At 39.1% G+C, this 27,077-nt stretch overlaps 1 protein-coding gene and 1 long non-coding RNA gene across 6 annotated transcripts in view; one reads left to right on the top strand and one right to left on the bottom strand.

Moving 5' to 3' along the window:
• KITLG (KIT ligand) overlaps positions 1 to 17,934 on the bottom strand; it is a 58,531-nt gene extending 40,597 nt beyond the window's left edge. Inside the window, exon 1 of one of the 4 annotated variants that reach the window (XM_066995471.1) lies at positions 17,671 to 17,934. In XM_066995471.1, coding sequence (XP_066851572.1) covers positions 17,671 to 17,919 — 249 coding nt within the window. In that variant the 5' untranslated portion in view covers positions 17,920 to 17,934. Of the gene's footprint in view, positions 1 to 8,014; positions 12,442 to 12,516; positions 13,023 to 16,820; positions 17,173 to 17,670 lie in introns of those variants that run through there. The other 3 variants (XM_066995473.1, XM_013182657.3, XM_013182656.3) reach the window with 3 other exon arrangements.
• Positions 16,541 to 24,791, top strand: LOC125182467 (uncharacterized). Of its 2 annotated transcripts, none has more exons than XR_010830886.1 (5): positions 16,541 to 16,773; positions 19,334 to 19,519; positions 21,930 to 22,069; positions 22,937 to 22,979; positions 24,079 to 24,791. It is a non-coding gene; the product is annotated as an uncharacterized lncRNA (long non-coding RNA). The 2 variants fall into 2 exon arrangements; XR_010830885.1 differs by having other exon boundaries at positions 21,890 to 22,069; positions 24,079 to 24,790.
• The last annotated feature ends 2,286 nt before the right edge of the window (positions 24,792 to 27,077 follow it).

The raw sequence follows: 27,077 nt of genomic DNA, 5'->3' as shown, positions 1-27,077 counted from the left end.
TAGTATGGGTTTGAGCTCCAGCAGCTTTCCTCAGTCATTCTGCCATTGTGAAGATCTCATGAACAACATCAGGTAAACGTGTTAGTCTGCAGTCTATCTTAGAAAGCACTTGCCTCTGCTATTACTGAAGCAAATGATACCTATAAGTAACCTGTATTCCAACATACAGGGATAGGTCTAGGCTGTCCTTCCAAACAGACAACCAAACTATTTAGGTTCCTGGCACCTAAATCTCTTGACCAGTTTTACTTGCCCAACTCCACAACAGGTGTCAGCTGTCAAAGTCACTGTGTGCTTCTGGTAACTCCTGGGATAAGTACTGACCTGGTACAGTGCAGTGATAACCCACTCCTTTGATACTGAGGAGAGTTTACATTTGTAATAGGACAGGATAATATCAAATGGAAGGAATGCAGGAGTGAAGTGGGAGTGGAGGGAATGATAAAACTGTCTTGGGAATTTGTTCCAGATCTTCACTGTTCTCATGGTTTTACACTGTCCAATTTGGGTGTACTGATGGCAGTTTATATCACTGTGTTCTCATGGCAACACTGCTCCTTTGCTTATGTAGTTATACCTCCATCTTTTCAGTTTGTTCCCTTGATATATTTCTTCATATCAACCCTATCTGAGTCTTCATTATGCCTTGTTAACAAGCCTGTATGACTGCCAGTACTAGATTACATGGAGGCAATATAAAAAAATAAAAATAAAAAAGACTCATGGAAAACAAACCAACCATTCACTTCCTCTCACCTTCTCCCAGATCTCAAATTTTATTGATTTACTCTGTATAGTGCCTTAGTTTCACAGGATTTCCCCTCCAGCAAATGTAAATAGAGAATTGCCTTACGTCTCACAGAGCATTGTTACTGCAATTACAGTGGATGCAGTATCCAGCCAGGTGGTTGCTTATGATTTGAAGAAAAGCTAACAACTTAAAATCAACACTTTATGTCACGCAACTTTTAAATGGGATTGCCTCTCATTAGTCAGAGCTTTTTCTTCTATTGATAAATAACAGCTGACATAAAATGTATTCCTAATTTACTCACACAAAAGCTAGTTTCTTTGGATATATTCCAGGCAGTAGCACCTGCAACAACTTAAAAAGGCCTGGAACAGGAAATTTTTGTGCACCAGAGCTGAGTTTTCACTTTGATCCCCCAAAGACTCAGTTGATAACTTCAAATTATGACATAACATACATTTTTCTCTTGTAAAATGTTGGTGAGGAAACTGATCTTGCATTTAGAAGATTTTTTTTTTTTTAAGTAAACAAATCAGATATTTGGACAAACCTGCAGTGACATTTTTCAACAGTAATTACATCATTGACAAAAGAAGGTTATTCAAGTTTTCAGCTGCTTTAAATCCTGGATCTTTGGGGGAATACTTAAGGGTTATTTTAGGTTTCCTTCCATCATCAGTAGTGATACTTGAACCTTTGAACATAAGTAAGTAATAAAAGCTGTTATCTACTCTTTCAGAATTCAAAAGATACTTTTTTAAATACTGTCCCAAACCCACATAATTACCTTGGAGTGTGTCACAATGCTGAAAAGTATCCATGTAATATTTTACCACAGGATGAAGGACTGCCATTACAAATCTCAGGTGCAGGAATTGGGCCAGGTCGTGTTCTTCACGGTGAAATTTCAGTTTCTACTCCTCACAATTTATTTATTTATTTTTACCAATAAGTTTGCCTTTTGGACATCATGTCCATTTATGTCCTATATACTGTTCATGATTCAGAAATGTGGGTTTACAGATTTAACACAGACTTTTACAGTCTTCTTGTGTACAAAACACTATGCAAAGTCAATAAAAGACCTAGTATGTTCCATATGTGCATATTAGAGGAAAATCTAACACAGCACTGCATAGTTTGTTAGAAACAGTATGAGTTTTAAAGCCAATAAATAACTTTCCACAGTGTTCTGTTTGCAAGAAACTACTTGTTAGGAAATGAAGTAGGCTTCCTGCCCCCAAAACAGCCACTGCATACATTTCAACAGTAATCTATAGTCATTTTTTTACAAAAACTTAAGGAATTTTCTGGAAGATAATTTTTCTGTTGGAAAAAAATCAAAGCCCCTACAGGCAAGCCATTTAAAAGCCAGCATACTAAAAATCAACAAAAGTAAAAAATGAAAGTGGCATCATTTGGCTTTGTTTCTAAGTCACCAAAATTAGCAGAAGAGGCAGAAAAAAAAAAAAAAAAAAGAAAAAAAGGACTTTGAAAGTTGAACTTATTTGTCACTATAAAAAATACTATTTTTTTTTGTTTTGCTTTTTTTTTGTTTTGTTTTCATTTACATTGTGTTTTTTGATATAGTAGGTAACTAACCAGAAGGTCTGTCATTATACCACCTTGGGAAAAGTCTGTTTAAACTTTATCATTCAAAAACATGAAACAAATGACTCACATTTGTCAAAAATCAAATGTAGTTTCAATGAGCCCAACAGAAATGACACTGATAGGCTTATATTCTTCCTGGACCTATTTAGCAAGATTCCAGTAGGTTTTGACTTTTTGCTTCTTCCTATAACTGCACCTGGCAAACTGAGATGCATTCATTAGGAATGCTTCAAGAAATGGTTTATGAGATTCACGCAAGTTTATCTCAGTTATTTCCAAATAAAACTGAGTAAAACAAAGCCAGATTTGAAGTTGTTTCCTGGCGGGGAAAAATAACAACAACAACAACACTTTTTAAATTTAAAATCTTGATTTCAACTCAATTCTCTCATTTATGAAAGCAACCTGGTAAACAATTCTACTTCCAAAAAATACTCTAAGCTCTTACACAGCTTTTTAGTTCCTGCATAATTTGAATCAGATGCTTTCCTATACATAATCAAAACCATAGCGAACAATTTAGATTTAAGGTAATGATCTGTGAAAGAATAACACAACCTTACATTCACACCGCTATTAGAATATAAGGACATTAAGAACTAACCTATATCTTTTGTGAAAAGAAAGTTTATCTGAAGTGATACACTGATGGATGAGATTAATCTCAAATGCCTTGAAGTTACAGTTTGTGTGACTGCAGACAACTGACACATCAGATTGGAAACTAATCTTCAAAACATTTAAGTGTGCTTATAAGACAACGTAAGAGCTGAGAAGGCAATAAGCCATTTACCTCAGCAAGCTGGAATTACAAATACATTATGCCCTGTCCTAAAGCTATTAACTTGGACATTAGTAAGATCAACTACACTTTTTTTTTTTTTTTACTTTTTTTTTTTAACATTTCACTCTAAATTGAAAACACTTCCATATGTCGAAAATATCTAAATGATTATTATTTCAACAGCGGATCTTCTTACCACAGAAAATGAACATCAACTCATTTTTCATCATATACTAAAATATATCTTGCCATTATTAATTTTAAAAGTTCTTCCTGAAATTATTTTCATGAGATATATTTATGTTTTACAGAAAGCAAATTGCCAAAACAGCCATTTTAGGAATTTGAAGCACTATATAAAGTCACTCCAGAACAATGTAAATTGAAAATGGCAAAAAGTAATGGGATAAGATGGGACTGATCAAAATGTTTTCTGGAACATAAAAAGTCAGTGACTGCATCAAAAACTTCAAGTATATTTTGAATTCCTATTCAATCCAACAATGGGAAATAAATATTTTTAAATGCCTATTCCTGCTGATGTTGAAGTACATGAGTATCTTTCAGGGTTGCTCCATGGAAACTCCACCATCTTTCAGTGTCTAGATCTACATGTGTCAGCACTGCATAAAATTTTACGAGTTCTAACCATTCATACTCATATGCTGAAAGAAAGATCTTTCAGCATAAATGTCTCAGCTGTCATTACTTCAGTAAGTAATTGGAGTTCAGATACAATATATTTCAAAGGGTTTTCCTTTTCTCAAAACTACAGACTGAATTGTTACAGATGGTAATTTTGGCAGATGGTTGTATATGAAGCTGAGTTTATAATTAGTCCAAATCTGACTCATGCAATTAAAGCAATGAATATTTGAAAAATAAGAAGTGTCAGATCTGTACATGGTGAGTCTGGTAGCCATAGGAAATAAATAAATAAAAATGAAAAGAAAAAAAAGATCATTCACACTTGCAGAATATATTGCCTATATTATATATTTCTTTCTAATTCCATGAATTAGAAGACAAGCAAGCTTTCATGGTCACAGTGTAAACTAAAGTAACCATGTCTTTTAACCTATTTAGGCATATAATCCTTTTTTCTCCCGTGAAGGATAATGAGATGGGCTGAAGCAATCTAACAGCTCCCTGCTGCTGAAAGAGAGCTCTCAGCACCTCCTTCTCTGTACCTTTCATTGCTCTGACATTCATCCGACCCTTCACCATGTTAGTAAATTCAGAGACAGTGACTAGCTAATTCAACTCAGAGACACAAAACTAATCCCTGAGGAATGACTGGAGGAGGAAAAGAGATGTGCAAGGATGAGAAGACTGCAACTACTCTTCACTAGTGTCCTGTTGGGCTGACTCTGACATTTATCAAGCTGCACTTCAAGCGATATTATACCCAATGTCAAAAAGCTTTCCAGACTAGTAATTGTGTGTGAAGGTAGCACTGTCTGTTTTAGCATCTTCTGACTTTCAACTGTGTTGAATATTTTTTTGCTCCTGTAATAATGAAAAGATCAGTGAAGTCCCGTAATCATTCTCTCCACTACTTGTATACCACTCTTCCTAGACATCTCACTCAGTAGTTTCTTTCCTTCAGCTTTCAGTCCACCTTCATGTGCAAATTGTTTCCATACAATGCTTTTGTCTATTTGGGGATTACTATTTCTGCTATATTCCTTTTTCTGATGGAGCAACAGGGACTTTGTTCAAGGTGGCTGACTATCACCATCATAAAAAACGTTACACTTCTGATGTTTCTCTTTCTGCTTCCTCTACATTCCAGTATCTTGGTTAATTTGTTCTACCGCAGGTACAATACACAGATTTTTAATCCATTTTTCTTAACCATGTATAGATACAAGAAAATTAAATAAGAGCTTGGAAGTATTTTTCAACTAATGTAAACTACTGTTTTTTGTGTAGTTACAATTAGTTCAAAATACTCCTTCCAAAATGCATCCCCTTGCACTTCTACACAATGAACTCCATTTGCCATCATGCCATCTGTTCTCCTGTCTTCTCTAAACGTTTAAAAAGTTCCTCAGAATCTCTTTTAGTTTCAATTAACCTGAGTAATTTATGTAGCCTGCACATGTTGTCATTAATCTGTAAACCCTCCTTCCAGATTGGACTATATGAGGTTGCTGACAATTAAAGAACATCACCACTTAGGTTTTGCCATGTTACAAATTACCAACTTATTCCTACACTTTGCTTTCTGTCCCGATACCATTTTTCCTCAGGCTGTTATGGTAAGGAAGGTACAATATGGGGCTACTTAGTTTTCTTCTTAGACCTTTTTAGGGGAGACAATCTAAGCAGGTCAAGGCATCACTTTCCCTTTATTCACCTATTTTGAAACACAAAGAATCTTACTACATTAAAACATTTCTTTTACAGGAGCTGGGATTTTCTATTCCTTTTATTGAGCTCTTAATATAGAGTTCCCACCTTCCTCCTATTGAGTGATTTAAATACAGATCTACTGACAACACAACAATAGAGTCAAGCTGTTAAGAAAAAATCTTTTTTAAACTCTGGACAATATTCATTAACTCTGAAGACACGAATTAAGAGTAAATGTGTTAAGAGTTACTGCATATTTAAGAAAATGAAGGGAACGCCATGATCACTGATTTTTTCCAAGTTATGAACACCTTGCCTTTACTGTAAAATTAATCTGAGTTGTAAATTATATCCTGCCCAAAACTCTAGACCCTTCCACACAAACTGTAACTCTAGTATCCAGGTGATTTGTGTGTGGGTTTGAGGTGTTTTTGTTGTTGTTGTTTTTTGTTTGTTTTGTTTGTTTGCTTTTGTGTGGCTGTGTGTGTGTGTGTGTGTGTGTGTGTGTGTGTGTGTGTAGTGGTGGTGCAGGGGATTAATTACATGCTGTACAGTCTAACAACTGCTAGCTCCACAAATCCCCTATGTTTTCAGGAAGACCGCGCACATTCCTCTGATATATATCAACATGCAAGCACAATCTTTCAATTCTTTACAATTTTGGAGAAATATAAATGCCTGTTAAATGCACATGCCTTTAACATATAATTTTTAAGACACCAGTGATACAATACTTTTAATTTAGTAAGTAACTGATAAAATGTAGATATCTTCACAACATTTGCAACGATGAAACAAAACAAAACCCTTTGAAAGAAACTGCAATTTTACTTTGATTTTAGTGATGATTTTCATGGGGGTTACTTATGAAAAAATGCAGTTGTAAATTGCATGTAATAAGTTTAATTCTTATAGAGCTTTACTTTTGGTCAAACGATTTTGTGGGAATTAGAAAGAACTATAGTTATCAGTAGTGAAACAATTGTGACGCATGTTCAACTGCACCCTTGCTACAGACATGCTGATAGGAAAACTCCTGTAAATGCTGATAGGAAAACTCCTGTAAATATTGACGTGATCTAATATGATTCTTAGATGATTTATACAGCTAGTTCTCCAGAGTTTCCTAGAATTGCTCTTTTAAAAGAACATTAAGTTGCCGGGCCTATCACAAAAATTTTTTGACTTCTGGAATGAATCCTACAGAAAATATATCCCATCACTGAGGTTAGTGCAAATCTCCTCAAAAGTATACATTTTTCAATGTCTATATTCTAAAATTCCAGTAAGATTTGAGTTAATGCATCATAAGAGATGTAGTTCCTTATCAAGTTTATTCAAGTGATACTTGTCAGTTTGCACAAGAAAAAAATTCTTCCTACTGCTGGAATTGTGCCATTTAATCTGAAATAAGTAATGGAACATGTAGGATAAGAAGATGAACCAATTGTAGAAGATAAAGCCAAAAAGCACATCACAGTTGGACAACTACCACTTCAAACAGGTAAAATTCAACAGCAACTGAAGTAATGTTTTTGGGTGCAAAACATGAGGGATTTGTTGCAATAGAAATAAACCAGTAGGCTAAAATCAGATTAACTTTACGTATGTCTCAGACCATTTGTAGAGGTCGACAACATTCTGTTGCAGCGTGAAATGACCAAAAGTGCTGCAGACAATCTATTAGTGGCAGATATCTAGTTGATCACTAAAACCTGCATGTGAGATTAAAAAAAAAAAAAAAAAAAAAAAAAGCTGATGAGAAAGAAAGTGAAGAAAAAACAAGAAATTCACCCCATTTGGTTTAAAGGACAAATGAAAACACTGAATTAGATATTTCTAATATAGTTACATAATAAAGCTAAGAGATACAGCAGAAAGCAGCAACAATTACTTCTACAAGAATTTCCTTTGATCTCAATAAGTATCTGACTCTTCCAAAAAAAGCACAAATGTCGTTAATATATTAAGGAGGAAGAAGTAGTGTCACTTCCAGAGTGGCAGACCAATATTTCAGAGGGCTCTTCAGTTAGATTATGTGTTGTGATCACATAAATTAAGATATTCCACAGAACAGGAGATTCATTCAAATCCCAAGATGCTTAATTTTTTACAGACAAGATTAAATGCAGTAAACAGAGGTTATTCAAGAGATTAATTTTTGAAGTGGGTCTCAAAAATTTGATAGGAAATAAAAATGGCCACTCAACAGACTACTAAGAACCTGTAGAAAACACTCACCAGAGATGAAGCTTTGAATGAGTGGAAAGAAACAGAGCAGTGAAAGAGAAACCTTCCAGATTTTGGTTTTCAGAAGCGCAGAACTTTCATTTTAAAGTGACTTAAGTGCAGCTGAGGCCAAGAAAGGTGCATGAAGAAATTAGTGTAGCACTGTTGTCTGTCTAAATGGGGAGAGAGAGAAAAGATGGAGAAATGCACAATCATTTTTAGATGTGTGCTTGAGATGTGACAATAGAAAATGAATTCTAGAAATTTTGGTCACATACATTGGAAGGGACAAAATCTTCCTCCATCTGTAGTAGAAGAGAATTTATGGGGGATTACGAACACTGCTTGGGAATGGAGTCCAGTCTTCACCAAATTCTAAAAAACAAGATTTTCACTGATTTTACTAGTCTGAAAACAGGGCTCTCACCATCCATCTTTACACTACTAAAGGAACAAATACTGAAGAAATTTAACAAAACAGTTTGAGGCAGACTATGCTTATGGCCAGAATTTTAAAAGGACACGGATTTAGAGACTGCATGGCATATCTAGGGCACATTCTTTGCCAGGGATTGTAATACAGAAGATCAAAGCAGCTTCAGTGACAGTATTTAAACTTAGAGTTTATAAATAAATTTCATATTTCCTTGAAAATAAAGAATATAATACACATCAGAACCATTTAAACTTGTGTCAAGTACAGCACTGATAGTTTTTGCTATTAGAATGGAAATGCAATCCACACACTGTGGAGCCATAGTAATTTCAAAAAGACAGCAATTATGAATATTGGAGATCTTTTTACTTTTTTTAAATAACCACCAAAAAGATCTGTTTATTCAATAACCTTTTTTTTTTTTTTTTTTAAATCCAAATGAAAGAGGGTGCCAAGCAGTGTTATACAAGCTTCCTAACTTCATTTGGCTGACGAATGTTCCTATTCCCGCATGCTTCAAAGTTGTAAAAGAAAAACAAATTTCAAGAAGATCTGACATGTAGATCTATATCAGTTTAAAGACATAATGCATAATGTTGTCTGCTTGTCATTTTCTGCAAAAGACAAATTTTGCTGACTTCACTTAATAACTAGCAAATGGAGGCTGGAAATTAGAGGTCTGGAGCATAGGACTTCTTTATAAAAAAACATTAGCATGTTTAAATTTCAATCTCCCTAAATTTCTAGGCACTTATTTTCATTCGTGAATTGTTTTGCATATATGCAGCATATTATTAATTTAAATGTATCAATCCTGAGTCCTCGCTGAGTCCTCACTGCCTTACTTCAGTCCATTATTTCAGTTTGAGCACAAAAGTCAGCAGCTCGGTATCCTACTCCCATTTTATACACAATTATGAAATCTCCATAAACAGAGGAATTTTTTGGATCAACATGAAACGAACACAATTGACAGAATCCCTGAACACCTCTATGTTTACAGGCATATTTCAAAATAATAAACCTTGTACATCAGTGCATTATCCTGAGATTTCAGTATGTGCTGAACACACCGTAAGCTCATTCTTTTGTCCAGGAGCAACTCTTACAAAGAGAGTTGCTGTGTGATTTGCACAGGGTTTATTCTCTATTTTAAATGGAAATAAATTGTCAGGACATGCAAAAATTAGTTTCACAGTCTGGCTAATATCGCCAGGATAACCTTTTTTCAAAAGTAATGAAAGGTCACGTGTTACCAAACAGACCTATGAATCCACCAGAGATGATGTATCATACATAAACAGAATGCATATATTGGTTTGCTGCTACCTAGCAAGTACAATGTAGCAAAGAAAATTTTGTATTTTTTCCCTCTGACTTCCGTATTCAAATAAAATGCATTTATTTTTTCATATATCATCATAAGGCCTCTTTCAGAAAGGAAAAAAAAAAAATAAAAAGATCACTAAGTTCTTCCTCAGAAAATGAGGAATTAACTTTACCTGTCACTGAATTCTATGTTTCACAAAGAACAAAAACACACAAAGAAAAAGCTATAGATCCAGTTGACAAAATGGTTTAATATTATCCAGTGTAGGACTCAGATAAAGTTTTATTCTGAGTAAGTTCTATTGTGTTAAAGTACTCATTTATCCTCTGCCTTACTTCTTTTTCTGTAAAGCACAGTGCGAATTCACACACAGATTATGTCTCTGCTGTAAAGGAAATACACACAGTTGGCACGTATTTCTGCACACATGTTATTCTAGGCTGAACCTGGACATTCCCAGGGTTCAGCTATTCCCATGTTACACACAGACTTTCAAACCTCTTGGGCAGAAGGCTTGCACACCACTTTTAGACCTAAACTGCATATAAGTTTGTGCACAAGCATAGGCTGACATACAGACAAAGAATACTTAATATGTATCACTGTTTTTGCGTGGTGTGTGCTCCTCTGTATATACGTGTACATGGGTTAAATGGGATGAGATATATGGACTCCTTCCTGACTTTCAGTAGTTGCAAGGAGAGAAAAAAAAAAGAAAAAAAGAAGGAAGTGCCATTCGCATATGAAGAAAGACACTACAAGAGTATCAGTACATGTGATCCTGCCCACATCAAGTACAGAGATCCCAGCCAAAGCAAATGTAGAATTCAGTTCCTATCACACAATAAATAAATAGACTTCATATACTTAAGACATTTCCAAAGCAATACTTAGAGTGCTTCTAAACTTGTTAAGATATTTCTAATGAAGAGATGGTAGAGCAGACTGGACTAAACTTATACATGGCCTTAACTGTCAGTAAATTAAAGTCCTTGGAGCTTGGCAGCAAAACGAATGAAAGGCAGCAGACCAGCTGAAGACACTAGATGAGAATTTATTTTCACTGAGACAGTTAACGCGATTGTACTGAAGCTAGGTTCAGTCATATGGATGATCACACTTGGAAATACAAGTTACACAAAGAGGTAGGACTGGCTGACTGATTTTTACAGACTTTGATTTGCAGACTCCTAAATCTTTCTGGAGTTCAAAGGCTGGCATAATTCACAAACTGTGATTTTGGCCTTATGGCCTGAAAGGTAATCCCCCCTACATTCCTAGTTCATGTGTCAGCCCCCTTTGAGATTGAACAAATAAACCTAGCAGCTTACTTAATTTGGTCTTAAAGTATGACTTAACCCAGAAGAGTTAAAATCTTCATATGCATGGATCCAGTTCAGATTTGGAGCAACACTAAAGTTATGCTTTTTTAATTTGTTTTTTCCTCTGGCACAATGCATAATTACTTATACAAAGTAGAACAGATTTAACAGAATGGAGTGGATAATTAGACCTTCCTTAGAGACTTGAGTTCCCCCCAGAGAAAATATTAGAATCTGGGTCTGTCTCACTCCAGTGAGTGTACTCAAGTAAATTATTTTAGATTAGCCTTTTTCTCTATGAACTGAATCAAGGCAAATCCACAATTAATCTCTGTAGACCACACACTCATCCTCTTATGATGGTCCAGCCTAAACCTGGTAGTATTGGTCTGAGCTGGTCTGCAATCCAGCTGTGCTCCAGCCCCATGGCTGCCAGCACACACCCCTCTCTGACTCCCCATCTCCACAGCCCAAAACTAGTGGGAAGTCAATACGGGTGGAGGGAATACCAAGATACTCAGCCTGATTCCTAGAAAGTCTTCACTGGAACATTAAGAAACACCATGTGAATGGCTGTTAAACAGGCACCAAATCATAGATGTGAGAAGAGGTAGCTCTTAAGGCTTGGGCTAAATAGAACCTTGAAGGTCATTCCTGTATCGGATCTTCTTCATCCAGTAAGATTTGAAGCACTAAAGAAGAAAATGAAAACAAACAAAACAACAAATACTGCTGTTCCCACATATTTACAAGTGCTGTTTAACAGCAGTGAAGGTTTAGGCCTAGCAGGTGTCTGAAAGCAGGGTCTGCAGTAGACCTGGTTGAGAGACCCCTCCAGGAGCTCCCTGAAGAACTGACCACCGTCAGTGCACAGCACTGCGCCTGCAGGGGGGAGCCCGCGTGCCTCAGCCTGCACCACCTTGTCTCATGTCTAGCATCACTTCAGGTGTTGATCTGGAGGCTCAGGACTGGACCACTTTGCAAAACAGTATGCTCCAAAGCACGGCACTAGCAGTGAATACCACATGGGCCTCCCTTAGGGAATACCGGTAGTGACTTCTTAAACTTGAGGCTATTTTTGCCTTGCACCCAAACTTAAATCTGCTCCACATAGAAACAAGAGCACAAGAACATGCATAAAGCAGAAAATTCCTAATTGGATTTAAAATGGTTATCCCACCCATCTACCTTGTGTAATTTAAACACTGTTTAAACAGGAAAAGCAATGAGTCATTCACTCAGTGATTATTAGATAACAATAGGAAATTAGGGGATAATTTATTTCCTGCGTTATTTTGATCCAAAGTGTTCATTAATCTAAACTCCTTAACTGGTTTCTATTTAGACTTACAGTAGAAATAATGTCTTCATTAGTGTATCGACTTTCACTAACCACAGTTATTATGCATGCTACCAGTTTTAATCAAATAAAACACCTAACACTATTTTTTTTTTTGTTTGGAATGTATTTTTAATTTTCATTCTCATACTAATATAAATACCTGACACTTTTGCCAATAATTAAAAACATCTAGCAAAGAAATCTATATTTTACAGCCTCCTAACAGTTATTTCAGTATCAATAATACTTCTGAATGTTGGTTTTGCAGATTTCCACAGGAAATTAATACACAATGCAAATAACAGCCGATCTACCAAAATAACGAGGAACACTAATCCCTCTCGACTCACCTTATATTGGTCCATCTCCTTTTTCCGCAAGTGCACAGGAAAAAGAAACAAGCATTTGCAGTGTGTTTAAAAGGCTGATGAGCCTCAGGGTTGGCATACCAAAGACCAGGGAAAGAACAAACGCTTTCATTTTCCTCTGTCAGCTCCCACACCACTCAAATGGAATTGCGTAGGGAGATTTTTCCTGCCTTGCTTCAAATAAATGGGTGTTGTGTTTACATACTGCATACTGAGCATTGCCCAACCTAAGCCAAGGGCTGTGTCTTGCCAACTCTTAACTCGTGTACAATATGGCGATTACATGAGCCAGCATACCATTAAGTCACATAACAAAACTTGGAGAATGGCACTGTCAGCTTGCAGAGCTGTACCTGAACAGCTGAAATGTCTTGCACAGAAGGAGAAACTACACTTTTGTGCAATGGCAGAACAAGGTCAGAAAGTAGACTGGGTCAGAAGACTCAATCTAAACAATAAAGCCAACTGTAATGTAGTTCACAGAGATAAAAACTAACAGAGACATAATGCAAGGGGGGGGGGGGGGGGGGGGGGGGAGGAGAAACCCTTACAAAATACTCCCCTACCCTAAAGTCTTCCAAGTTATCTGCTGTGTATTCTCCATATGACAATTTATGAAGAACAAACTGTCCAGGATGTCCTCCCCAGCTGCCACTTTCACAAACTGACCTCCCATTAACAGAATCAAAACTCAGGGAAAGAGAAAAGAGACCTTATCCCATTACTCAAAGTGAATAGCGCAACATCCTCCAGGCTCCAGCAAGTTCTGTCTATCTGATGAGCAGCAGGTCTATGCTCACCATGAGCTCCAAGTACCTTCTAGTGCTTCACGTTCATTTTCTTGCAGAATGGGCAAGACAGATTGAAGATCAGAACTTACAAATAACGGCTCTGCAAGCTCACACAAATGTATCAAATATCTCCTTTGTATTTCTGTTTTAGCCCACCAATATAAGCCAGGAACAGGCAATTTGCATACTAACTCTTTTTTTCAGGTAATTTTTTCCCATAACAATGCCTACAGAGGCTCCCACATCAGTGCCACAAACATACTCTGGACAGGATAACATAAGGAGATCATTTAACTACTAGCAATAATACGTGCATTTAGAGGTAAAAAGCCAAGCTCGGATCTAAGACCCTTCTCGCACTGAGGTTTCTAAGAAGTTGTGCATCTAACCCACAGCTGAAGATCAAGTGCACAACCCAAATACCGGACAGTCCATAACATCAGAAGCCTCCTGAGTTAGCCTCATGCATGACCTCTCCTTGTAGCCTATTTCTCAGTAACTTAATCCTATTTAGATTGTCTTCAAATCCAACCTAGATCAAGGAAATCAGAAACCTGCTACATGTTTTTGTAAGATTGTATCACACACTAGCTTCAGTCATCTTATTTTCAAAATGTAAAAAGCTGTCCAGACATCAGCGGTATTCTTGTGTTATAGTATTGGCATGCAAAATGACATAAACTCGCTTCCAATAATAGTTTTAATTACTAAGTATGCAACCCTGCAAATCCTCTCATACAAGCGATCCTTCAGTAAGGTTAATTCATGGGAAAAGTCCCATTGAAAAAAGACTTGTATGACTGGACCCTAAAAGTTTAATCGTATTTCTAAAGGGATTACCACTTTAATATATATATATATGTGTATATATATATATATATATAAACTTATATATATATATATAAACTTTATATATGTATATAAAGGAGGGGTTGGTATATTTAAAACAAGGGTTTATATAACTATCAGACTCTACAGTTTCAGAAAAAAATCCTGTTAGGACTGACACTGTTGGGGAACATGCTTCTACGGTTCCCCCTGTCTGTCAGGTTAAGACTGAAGTAAATAAACTGACCAAGCTGTTCACTTCTAGCCTAGCGTTCAGCACTCCTCCTTTCTTTCAGCACTTCATTTGAACCGATGTATGACTCAGCTGCTCCTTCAGCTACACTACTTATATGTTTTCCCCAAGAAATATTACCTTAAATATCAAAATCCCTGATTTATTTCTAGCTCTACCCAGGTATTACTAAATGTTTCCAGGTACAGTGAGGTAGAGGTTCTCACTTTCTGTAGTAAGTCTACTGCAGAATTTATATTAAGAAATCTTAACTTATTTTCTAGCTTTCCAATCCTGATCTCTTCTCTAGGCCAGATATTGGTTGAGACAATAGAAAAGTAGCCACAGGAGAGCATGAAGATTCATTTTAACATGCTGAGTGCCACAATGTGCTTAAGTCCTCCTTCTTGTATCCACATCACTTGCTCTCTTTTTGTACAAGGGTCTTCATGTTTTCAGCTGAAAGTCTTCCTTGAAGTATCTCCTGCTCTGATCTCCCTGGAATGATTAATGGTTTGGTATCACATTTGTTTGCTAATCCTTAAAATGAAAGAAACAATCTTTTGGAAAGCTAGGAGTCTGTCACTGTCTCCAAAAAGCAGGAAGCGTAACTGCTTGAAGGCTGACAGATGCTTCACCACCATGACAAGAAGCTGTTCCACGGGCTACAGCTCCTGAGCCCCTGAGTCAAGCCATATGGTACTGAATGCCAGGACTGCCTGTCTTTCCCAGTTTAGCTGGAGAGATGGATTATTCCTGCTTTGCTCTGAATTTGCAAAAGTACTCTGTTGGTTTTTGAAGTTTACAGTTCATAGGAAATGAAACGCTTGACTGCTTGCACTTGTAAATCTTCATTTGCTTGCTGAGCAATTTTTTCTTCTCTGAAGAAACAGCCCAGCACACGTTTCCGTGGGCTAGGATAACATCTTACGACTTCACTGCTTCCACTCCAATATCAAGCGAATGCATAAAACTCAGCACACAAATATAGCTCTTACAGCTTAATGAGGCCCTTCCCGACTAATAACCTATTCAGCACATTTGACCAAGTTTGTGTATAAGGTCCGAAACAATAGTTTGGAGGTGCAAGGCATCTTTAGTCACCTAAAGGGAACAGCAGCAATGGATGTACACTGTTAGAATTCAAACCGATCATTTAGGGCTATACCTCACTGCAATTCAGCATCGCAAAAGTTAACAGTCAGCAATTAATACCTCCTTAAGCATGGGTGCATTCTCCAGTGCTTTGGCCAGCTGAAGTTTATATGTTTCAAAAAGCAAGTGTTTCTAATTCCTGTCATCTCTTGAAAAAGTATTTAACTGCCCCAAAGACCTTAGTAAGGTGCTTCCCATTTTCTTAATTTTTATGTCTTTTCCAATGACCGTATGGTGATGTCTTCAGGCTGCCAGTGTGTGGGGAACCCAGCAGTTGCTGTGAGACAAGGGAAGGCAAAAAGTATCTTGCTTCTTGAGAAGAAGGAAAGGGGAAGGCGAAAGCCCCCAGTGTGGGATCCGCAGTGCGTGTGTCTGCGCAGTTCTCTCTGGGAGCTCAGCCTCAGCTCCGAGCAGCCCTGACTCTCACGGAGGTCAGCCAGGATGGTGAATAGCAGCACCTCGCAGAGTCAAGCCTTAAACTTTTCTCTTTAGAGTTTCCCTGAGCTGCTGCTTGTTACGAGATGAATTTTCCACTTTTCTCTACTTTTGCCTGCCCCTAGCCTTCCTCTGAAAATACGCACAGCGTGGCAATTGTAATCTGTACAGAACTTGAATAAGGGCACATACCCTCACAAGGGTACAGAGCAGTTCTTCACGGCGGGGTGAGGGAGGGCGAGGGGAGGAATGCCAAGGGGCTAGCTACAACACCGACCCGGTGCGGCACGCCGAAGCGGCTTGAATGGAGCCACTGAGAATAGCAGCCACAGAACTGCTGCCTCAAATTATTTCATGTTTTCGCACTCGGTTCGTGTAGCCCACGCTCAGCAGCGTAACACAGGCAACTGATTTATTACGGCAATTTTTTTCCAAGTGCCTTCCGAGGTTTCTTACGGCTAGGCAGCCGATCCGGCCCGCTTGCTGGAACTTTTCCACCGGCTGCGGGCGCCGAGAACAAGACCTGGCGGTAAATGTTGTTTTGTTTTCCTTTTGAAAATCCGCTCCCCCCCCCCCCCCCCCAGCTTCCCCAGCTTCCAAACCGCTCCTGGGCGGTGGCGGTTCCCACCCGCGGCGCCCCTCACCTGGCGGGCCGGCGGCCGGGCACCCGACGGCAGCCGCCTCCCGCCGCCCCGACGTGCAAGCCAGCAGCCGCCGGGGTCCTGCCCGCTCCTGGGGAGCCCTTCTCGGCCGGGAAGCTGCCCTCGGGCCCCTGCCAACAGGCAGGCAGGCAGGCAGGTATCTCCCGCGGCATCCCCCCCGCCGCCCCCCCCGGCCGCACTCACTTGTGCCTTCTTCATAAGGAACGGCAGCGCTGCAGTCCAGCCCAGCCGGCCGTGTGCAATCTCCCTTCAGATGAACTGTAGCTCCAGCATAATGCAGCAGCGGATAGTCCACGCATTGGGGTTGCCCACGGCGAGCCCCGCGCTGCCTGCCGCCTTCCTCCTCCACCACCTCCTCCTCCTCCTCCTCCTCCTCCTCCTTTTCCCCCTCCCCGCCGCCGCCCTGCGCGCCCCGCTGCGCCCCTCTCGCCGCGGCGTGAGCGCAGGCACAGAGTGGAGCCGCAGCCGGCGCCCGGCCAGCTCTTTTATATATCCCCGATCTGCCTCCGGCAGCAGCGGCGGCGGCAGCCCCGGCAAGACACGCCTTTCCCCTCCCTCCCGCTCCTCCCGGAGGACGCGGAGCCGAGGCGGATCCCGCGGGGAGGGGGGGAAACCCGAGCAAACTTGGGGGAAGTTGGACGCAGGAACCAGCCCGGCCTGCCCCTTCCCACCGCGGGAGGGCAGCGAGCAGCGGGCAGGGCTGCGGGCGGCGCCGCCGGGACTCGCCCGACGCCCACAGGCGCCCCGACGGGGCGGGGGGCGCCCGGGGCCGGCCCGGGCGGGCGGGGGGCTCGTACTACCCCGCTGCCCGTCTTTGCATCGGGGCGCGGCTGCTGGAGAAGCCCAGTGCCCTCGGGGAATCGGTGCCGGCCGGGACGAGCCGTCGGTCCCCGACGGGAAGGGGAACGCAGGACCGGGCACCCCGCGCCCGTCGCCGTCTCGCCCCGGCCGGCGGCCCCCGTGGCGGTGCTGCCTTCGCATGGGCGGCCGGCACGGGCTGCGCGCCCCAGCGAGCTTACAGAAAGCTGCTTACCTGCTCCAGCCGCAGAAAAGTTGTTGAGCAGTGCCTCCTAATGCTTGCGTGAAGGGCATCCTGCAGGTGTTGCACCGCGCTGCGAGCATTTGCATGCTGTGTAAATGATACAGCGGGGTGGGGAGAAGCGCTGGGGTTTTGCCGTGCGGCGTCCTGCTGGCAAACCCATCCCGCGGCAGCGGCAGGATTTGAGTGCTCATCTGAGAAGACAGCTGTCAGGTTCCTGCAGACGAAACCTCCGGCATGCATTAGGTGGAAAGACGAGCGGGTTATGGATCTGCTATTTCCTGAGACAGCAATCTTTAGTGATGATTAAAGAGCACGATAGCGATGAATGAAGAGAGAATAATCTGCCCAAGTCAGTGGTCATTTCCCAAGGGAGATTAGACGTGCTACCACAGAGTGCACAGTAAGGCATTCCACTTGGAAAAGTTTGTCTAGCTTTAGCCTAGAATTAATGATAAATTTTCAAAAGTCTAGAGTTCTGGCCAAAGTAAAGATGAGCTTTTAAGGCACAGGAAAAAAAAAAAAAAAAAAAGAAAAAAAAATAGAACGCATCCTCAGCTCCACTGAGTATTTGGGTTTCAGTGCAGGACAGATAAACATCTAATTTCATTGTGCCTCTACATCCAATACAGAAAAGTCGGATAATGATATTCTTTTATAGCATCAGGATACTGCTGAATTCAATTTTTTTTTCTTCATTTCTTGATTGCTACACTGCTGAATTACCTTGCAGTTCCTTTGTTACCTTCTTATCAGACTGTTTTGTATGTCCTTCTGCCTCTAAACGGCAGTGAAAGGGAGGAAGCCTGTTAAAAAAAAAAAAAAAAAAAAAAAAAAGGAAGAATACACCTGCTGAAAGGATATTTTCTATATCACCTAGCAGTTATTAACCCTTACTGCTTTCACTGTATACGCATTTAGTAAATAGGGCCAGGAAATTAAAATGTTACAGCATATTTCCTCCTTTGAACAGATGACAGGTTTAGTCTCCTGGGGAGAAGCACTGGAAAGTGTGAAAGAGCAGTCTGTCATAGCAGTTACCTACCTTATGGGAAACACTTCTGGTCTTTCTCTGGTTTGAGCTCTGTCACAGTCCAACATTAGTCATCACAGGAAAGCTTAAATGGATGCCCTGCGTAACCCTGTCAATGCAGAGAGGATAAGACTTGGGACTCTAATGGGTTTCTTTACCACCCAGGCATCCTCCATCTTTTCTGTCCATCCCTTATCCGAGTCCTTGAACTTGCCTTTGCGTTCAACCAAGCCCAGCTATAATGGATTAATGCCCTTTTCATCTCTTCCTTCACGCAGACAATTCACATGCATATTACTGTTTTTCTTGGCCTCAGTACAGTTTGGAAATTCTTTTCTCTGAAACTCAGAGTTTAATAGTTTAAACACATTAATTACTTATGTCCGAAACCCATAAGAAAACATGTTTTTATTAGTCTTGTGCATTTCCAGCACAGAAGTGACTGTTGACTTACCAGGTAAGCACAGGTTAGCCATGGACTGTTAGAGCATTGTGTGGTAGGTTTCCAAACCATAACTGCAAACCACATTCAGTCTTTTATGGTTTACCTCATTTGCAGTTCTAAATGCCTGAGGGTGAACACAGGCTCCTCTCACAGTTCTGTGAAAACCTGTTTCTTCACAGGGAAGCTATGGAAATAGTGCTGTTCATCCCACGTCTTCATAGGATTTGGTTCCACCCACTGAAAAGGATTGTCCTTCACCAGGAGTGCTGTTCTATGTATATGGAAATAGCAACAAATGAAGCATAAAGCATAAAGGAAGCCTTTCCAGTCTACTGTGAATGTTGGAGTCTCACCACAGTCTGCAGGTGAGAAATGGCTGCTAAATGCTGTTTATTCTAGAACTTTGTGGAATATCTGCTGTGCTTTATATAACTCCAACCATGAGAATGAGCTGGAGCTCATGAGAGCGAGCTTACCACTATGAATGAGCTCACTTGGTGCATCAGTAGCTTTGCTTCTTGTTGGAGCAGCCAGAATCAAAGAGTATGCAAAATCAGATCTAGCTTCAGCAGCTGATGTTGCAGAGTTAAAAAATGCTCCACGACAGTCTGGAAAATTCAAAAAGATTCTCCTATGAAACCATCTAAATTGTGAGGGCAAACAACAGAATGTAGATATTAGAAGGATAACACACTAGTCCCATCTCATCTGTTACAGACTGTGAGTGCATGGGGGCCTTTGCTGGCACAGAGACCGTCTGCAGCATTTGCCCACTTTCATACCGTGGAGCAAAGTTTCATTTGAATTTCTAATTGAGACTTCTTCTTATGCTTAACAGTCTCCAAAGTGACTTTATTTATTTATTTATTTATTTTTAAAGCACCATAAGTCCTTTGTGCTTTATACAAATGTCAGGGAAAACTTCTGTGGTAGTACTAATCAGTAAGTAAGGGAATGACTCAATCAAGACTTAGATCCACGGGGGCACCTACATCACTATGAAGCCAGTTTTATTTCAGTGCACACTGTAAGAGCACAGGATGTAGCTGTGTTTTTTGCTTCATGTGATCTGGTTCTAAAGATTAATTTGAGGGATGCAGTTTTCACATAAGCATTTGATTCACCACAATGTATTAGTACGGACTGGGATTTTGGAGATAATGATATAATTTTAAGGTAAAATCACTAGTCAATTCATTTGGCAAACTAGAATAGAGATATCTCCAAACTAAAAAAACAAACAAACAAACAAAAAACAGTCAATAAAATTATTTGTTGAACTGACAGTAGCTCAGTATCTCATTAAGCTCTTTCTTAAAAAAAAAAAAAAAAGAAAAGAAAACAACTCTACTATCCAAAAGCCACACAGATACAGGAAAAAGAAGAAGAAGGTAGTGCAGCATAAGAACGGAGCCAGGTGGCTTCAGAGCATTGGAAACCTGATTGAGAAGTTCCACTGAAGGAGGCTGCAGTTGCAGAGTAGTGTGTGATATTCCTTTGCCCAGAAGCAGCTTCGAAAGTAAGCAGGTGGACAAACCTAGAGTGCAGTCTTTGTTTTCACTGGAAGGAAAGTTGACCTTGTTCATCTTACTACTCTCCTGGACTGGTGGAAAGAAGGAATGATGGACTTTTACTGAAAAACTTAAATTATTTTTGTACATTGCTCTCTTTGCTGTTTTACTTCACAGTAAAGTGACAGTTTTATTTCCATTAGGATTTTACAGCAGGATAATTAGCATGCCAAAGATACTCTGTTTTAATAAGAAACGTTTTTTTGCAACTCATAAAGGCCAGAATAGGAAGTTGCACTGACATTATTAGAACTCGATCAGAGCCTGTAATAAATACAATTGAAACTACTGAAAAATACATGACCATTTCCTGATTTACATGAAAGCATCTTTCTTCTATTCCTTCAATATACATAGGTTCTAAAGCAGTATTAAATGAGCATCCAAAAACCTCTCACTGGCATGAGGAAATTCTCAACTAGAAAAAAGGGCACATGGAGAACATAAATTGGGAAAAACTGGTGCAGCCAGAGTTCTGTGATCTTTGGCAGAAGCCCTTTGGCTTCTGATGGCCCATCAGATGTTTATAGACATTAACAGAAATCTGAGGCTTCTTGAAACTCTTTTGACATTTTGCAGCCACTAGGGTTCCAAGATCAGAGCATGGCAGCAATTGAAAGATTTTTTTTTTTTTCAGTCTTAACTCACATGCTTTTTCATATCTGTTCTAAGAGGGGTCTGATTCATCCGGGATCACATTCAAAAACACTACGTCTGCTTTTGAGGAACTAGTTACATGTGTGATCTTGAAAGTTACTCAGTTGTGTAGATCCGGGAGACCTGCTGGAGCGCACTGTGGTTACTCTGATGACACGCCTCTGTTTCTTTCACGTTAACAGAAGCTGAAGGGATAAATGGTGCCCATCCAGCACTGGTCTTCATGTTCAGTCAGAAAGAGGACAGAGTTTGTATCAGGACTGATGAACTGTCTGTTTTCCAAGCCTTGAGGTGGCAAGTAACTTCAGTATACCATGCAGTGATAGCTGCTAGTGGGTATGTGTTCTGCACTGTTCAGCAAGGCCTTGGTTACCAGGGTCCAAACATCTTTATATTGTTTCTGCAATGGTGGAATACCCAACCTGCAAGGGCAATTTCCTTTTCTTTGCAAAGAAATTGAGTTTGATTAGAAGATTGGAGAGCAATGCTCAATTCTCTGTTCAACAGGTGCAGTTAGTCCTAATTCTGGAGTACTGTCTTCCTGCAGTTTGCCAGCTGTCTACTTTGGAGTGTCCCCTGACATGCTGGATGAAAAGAAGAGCAGTCATTTATCCGACACATACAGATTTCTTCAAGATGCTGCTGTTGGTCTGACTTCTGGGATAAAATTCTATCCCCATATTTACAGTAGGTGGAATTTTAGTGTCCACAGGCTTTTAGTTAGGTAGGAACAAGAAATTTTGTCACTGCTTCTTAAACAGGAATACCAAAGGCATGAATATTCAAAAGTCCTGGAGCTCGTGCTTCCAAGGACCATATTCACAAACAGTGTAATGCACACTGCCTACATCATTACAAAGAATTGTAGTTACTATATTAAACAATAATTATTTTCCCAATATTCATATGATTTTTAATTTACCTCCCATTTTGCCCTATTTTCTACCTTGGAAGAAAAAGAAAACAATTACGCTGTACGGTCAGCAAGGCAGGCAATGTTGGAGCTAGGCAGACTCAAGCTGATACATCATCTTGGACATCTACAGTGAACTAGATATTTATAACAGTATGAGACAACCACTGCTTATTATCTTTAAAATTCAGTTGTTTCTCTGTCAGATTGTATGACCTAATGCATTAATTATAGTTATACAATCTCAAAAAAAAAAAAAAAAGCATGTTATTTTGTGTGTACAGTTCCATTTCCAAACAAAATAAAAAAACTGTTTGGCATTTATGCCATGCTTAAGTAGTTCCTTGATATATTCCTATTTTGATTCCAGTAATTTAGAGGTGATAAATGTATGGGAAATGCATATATCTGATCCCAGTTTTCTTTTTCCTACATCTCTTGATTTGCATTAGTCTATGTCATCCTATTCACAGTAATTACAACCCTAGGGAGTTTCATGGTAAAATGGGTTCATTTGAAAACAAAAAGCTGTGTAAGCGGTATTGGATATAAATATTCACTGTTTACAGGGAAAACTGAGACTATTCCTGTTCAATGAAAAATATATATATATATTATTATTATTATTATTTTTTGTATAGTGCGTTCCCTCTGAAGAAAGGGAGAGATACATTACATTATCAGGTACAGTGACTTCAGAGCCATATTATGTCATCACTTTTTGGTTGATGAAGTCAGATTGCATTAGGAATGTGGGAAGGATTAAAACGTATGCAGAAATAAAATGATATACTAGGTTGAATTCCCTTGCCGTCAAGAGAAACTATATCGCTCAGCCCTTTCAAAGGTTTACCCATTTTCAGCATAAAATGAGTTAAGTTTCTTGCCCCTGCTGGTTTATGGGAATGATGTTTTAGAATTTGACTCATCTCATAGTTGGAAACCTACTTTTAATTTGAAGCCTAACATATTCATGCTTAATTTATACATGTTTGTTCTTGGGCCAAAGTTGTCCTTTACCATAAATAGCTCTTTTCTTTCCCTACTGCTTTTTGATCCTCCTGCCCAACCTACTGGCAATATGTACACTAATAAACAAAACAGAGACTAAGTATGGGCTCAAGTACTGGCATGCAAAGGTCTGTGGTGTTTAGTTTTTAGCACTCTGTTTGGCACAATTCTGGTCCATCCAGTGTTCTCCAAGCCTGAGCTCAGTCAGAGGAATATTGTAAGCCAAGAACTGCTTCCAACAGGCAGTTCCCCCTGTTCTGGGGGAGGAAGAGAATTTGGCTGCATGGACAAAAACCATCCTATGCCACTTACCCTAGGGCCAGAGAATGGGTCCATGTCCAAAGCTGTGGTTTGGATTACCTCTTTTGACACTAAAAATAGTATTTGCAAATTATATTAAAAAAAAAAAAAAAAGTTTAGTAAAACAGGTGTTCAGGAAATGCCCAACCACAGCACCTGTGCAGTAAGTCAACCTTAATTCTGGAATTTCCTCTCTTTTGAGGTTTGGAATTGCAATCAAAGCAGTCTATAATATGAAGTAGAAAACAAACAAACAAACAAACAAAAAAACAAAAAAAAAAAGAAAAAGAGAAAGAGAAAATGCAGAATTACTTCATAGCTTTATCTTTATCTTCTTCACTTTAAGCTTTATATTCTTCACTTGAAGGTTCTCTAGTATTGGAGCTCACCAAGTAAGATTTCACTGTCAACAAGAGGTTATTGTACAGTGACAAAAATTGCCTAATCTTGTTATCCCTTAATATTCCTACAGGGAAACAAAGAGCTAAAGCTTTTCAACTGCTGAAGAAGAGACGACAGGGAGAACAGACACTGAGACCAGACCCTTTCTGGGAGACCACGAATTTGCTTTAGATATATATCTCTTTAAAAATAATAGTTAGAGAGAAGGAAAGGTTGGAAGTTAATGATTTATCCCTATTTTAAAGGATTCTGTGTGACTGTGTGTTTTGAGTACAGCTGTCAAAGGAGGCCTCATTCAGAAGAGGAGATGTTGTATCCAGTTAGATTGATGAGAAAGATTTGAAATTAACTTTGCCTAATAGTTTAAATCCTGCAAATTGACTCTTTACTTGACTATGGGTTTAATTGCATAAGAAAATACAGAATTAAACTACTTTGCTTTGGTTGTCAATTTCATTAAGATGGCAGTACTGACCTACTCACCAGCCCTGAGCTCTGACAGGATAGAGAATCAAGAAATATGAAGATGAGATGTATGTTTTTTCCCACACAGTTTTGGAAATAATCCAAAATGGAGGGCTGCAACACAAACGTAACATTTTTTAAATGGTAATAATTTTCATGTAATATATCCAATCTATTAAGTCATTTGCTAATTTTAAAGAGTGGTTATAAAAAGGAAATGTACTTCAGTCTGCCTTCCTTTATGAAGTAATATGAATTTAATGTATTGTTTTCAGAAGGACAGATTTGTGTGACAACTCTTTCCCTAGAGTTTCCAGCTCTGGGGGACTGTGTTTAACAATTTTCATTTTCTTTCTCTGTGTCATGCAATGCTGTCTAACAGTCATCATTTTCAGCAGCTTGAGAAGGGTAATTTGCCATATTTTCTCCCTTAGTCCTTCCTAGGTTAAGTGAATGGATTATTTCAGAAAGTATTAGGATAGCAAATGAGAGAGAGATAAAGAGAAAAAAAAAATAATGTGGATATTTTTGTTCTCCATTTAATTCCAGTCTTATATACATTTTCTTAAGTTATTCTTTAATCATATTGTGATTAATTGCATAAGCTTTGTATCTTGTAAAATACAATTACTTTTTTATTCTAAACAATCTGTCTTTAAATATCATTTAGTTCCTTTGTGTTCTTTAATTTTTGCAGAATTTACAAAAGAGCAATTAATATACTTCTGGTAATTTATTATTTTTCTTATATCTAACAGATCTCTGTTTTTCTCTAAGACAATAATTTAACATTTTTAATGCCTTTTTATAGGAAAATCATAGTATGATTTTGATAAATTCCATTCTCTTTCCTTTATCATAGCCTACCCTGTTAAAACAAGGCTTAAAAAATTCATGTTTATTCTGACAGACAGGAGCTGAGCTTATCTAGAGATGAGGACTGAACACTTCAGGCCTGTACTGGAAATTATTTAGTTAAATTTGACAGGAGCCAGCTGCTAAAAATTGCCATCAAAAAATCCTGCTGCCCCTAATGGCATTCTTTTCCCAGGAGCTTTGGCACTCTGTACTTGAATGGTCCTTCCTCCTCCTCTCTAAGACAGAGACCCAGTCATCTCTCCTTCACTGTACCTCTGCTTTTGTGTACAGGGGAAGGAGGAGAATTTCCTTGCCAACTTCTTGCCTTCTGGCCCTGGCCCTGAAATTGGTTGCTGTTCCCTTGGCAGCACATGATCCTGGAGCTCTACAGCTGTATGCTGCAGCTAGTGACAAATAGACAGCTTCAAGCTGCCTACTTCATCTTCTGCAGCACATTTACTTTCTTAACACATTCATCTTCCTTGCAAAATAAAATATTAAATCCAATTGTAGAAGGCAGAAATCACGAATGTGGAAAACAGTGATTTTCTCTACTGTTTGAAATACCACATTTTCAGTGACAAGAAGCTTTGTAAATAAAATAAAGCAGGATTAGCTGTATTCTTATATTTCAGAGACACTGGTAGCTGAGGAAAAGGCAGATATGATAGTTGGCCCACCATACACCCTGAAACAATAGAGAGGTGTTGAGGCATGAGGCCTTCATAAGATCTCTTATAATATAATATGAAAAAATCTGTTAACTCTTGCTTAAAAGGTTATTCTAAATTCTGATCATGAATAAAGAAGGCTTATTTAGGAGAATGAACAGTCTGTTTTGTGGAAATAGAAAAAGATCTTTGATCACTTGGTTTGGTAGGTAAAAAGCTAAGATTCTGTGTTTCTGTGGAGGCCAAGGAAATATATAGGTAAAGCCGAAACAAGAAGCTAGTTGTATTTATACAAGGATAGGTGTGGCTAATAATCAGTTTAAGCTGGAAACAAGCAAACTACACAGGACCGATATTCTGAAACTGCCTTCCAAAAGGAGCAGTGGGAAGAAATAATTCCTAAATGGAGTTTAATCAGCGTATGACAAAGATGTTAAATTCTGCTTGTAGAAGAGAATAGCAGGTGACAGGAGTGTGAGGCCAAGGCAGTCTCTTGCTGTCCTTTCAGCAGAGGGATAATGTAAGGAATGTAAGTGCATAAATTTATTTAATCTTTCTTTGTCCCAATGAATGAATATCCAGTATTTCCCTATAGACAGGTATGTGATGTTTCTCTGCAATGATGAGAAGTATTTCTGTCTCAAGTACTGTCATGGATGTCCTTTACGATCTCCTGTTTGTTCTTTCATCAATAGAACTTGCTGGCACAATTTTTATAGAAGTAGTAGGTGATACAGTGGAGATAAGGGCAAAGAGAGCTTTCTCTAACCTATGCAAGGTTGTGGTGCATCTCTTCATTGCTGTAAGGATCAGAAGGTGTGTTAAGGACTTCACAAATCACATGTTACCATGCCAGAATTAAGGGAAAAGACCTAATTACATGGTGAAGGTAAGCTAGAAATGGAATAAATTATGTTGGAGAAAACTGGGAATGTATTAACATTGTCTTTTACAGCAGAATAATGCTGGCAACAAGTGCTTTTCAAAACGTGTGTGAACGTGTCCATCCTTTTATAATAACAGAAACTGATCCTTCGCTTGTGTTGTGGCATAGACTAGATCTTCAGAAATCTAA

Source organism: Anser cygnoides, chromosome 1, assembly GCF_040182565.1.
Source record: "Anser cygnoides isolate HZ-2024a breed goose chromosome 1, Taihu_goose_T2T_genome, whole genome shotgun sequence".
Taxonomy (NCBI): domain Eukaryota; kingdom Metazoa; phylum Chordata; class Aves; order Anseriformes; family Anatidae; genus Anser; species Anser cygnoides.
The sequence above is the reverse complement of the archived record's forward strand: the minus strand, read 5'-3'. Positions and strand labels throughout refer to the sequence as shown.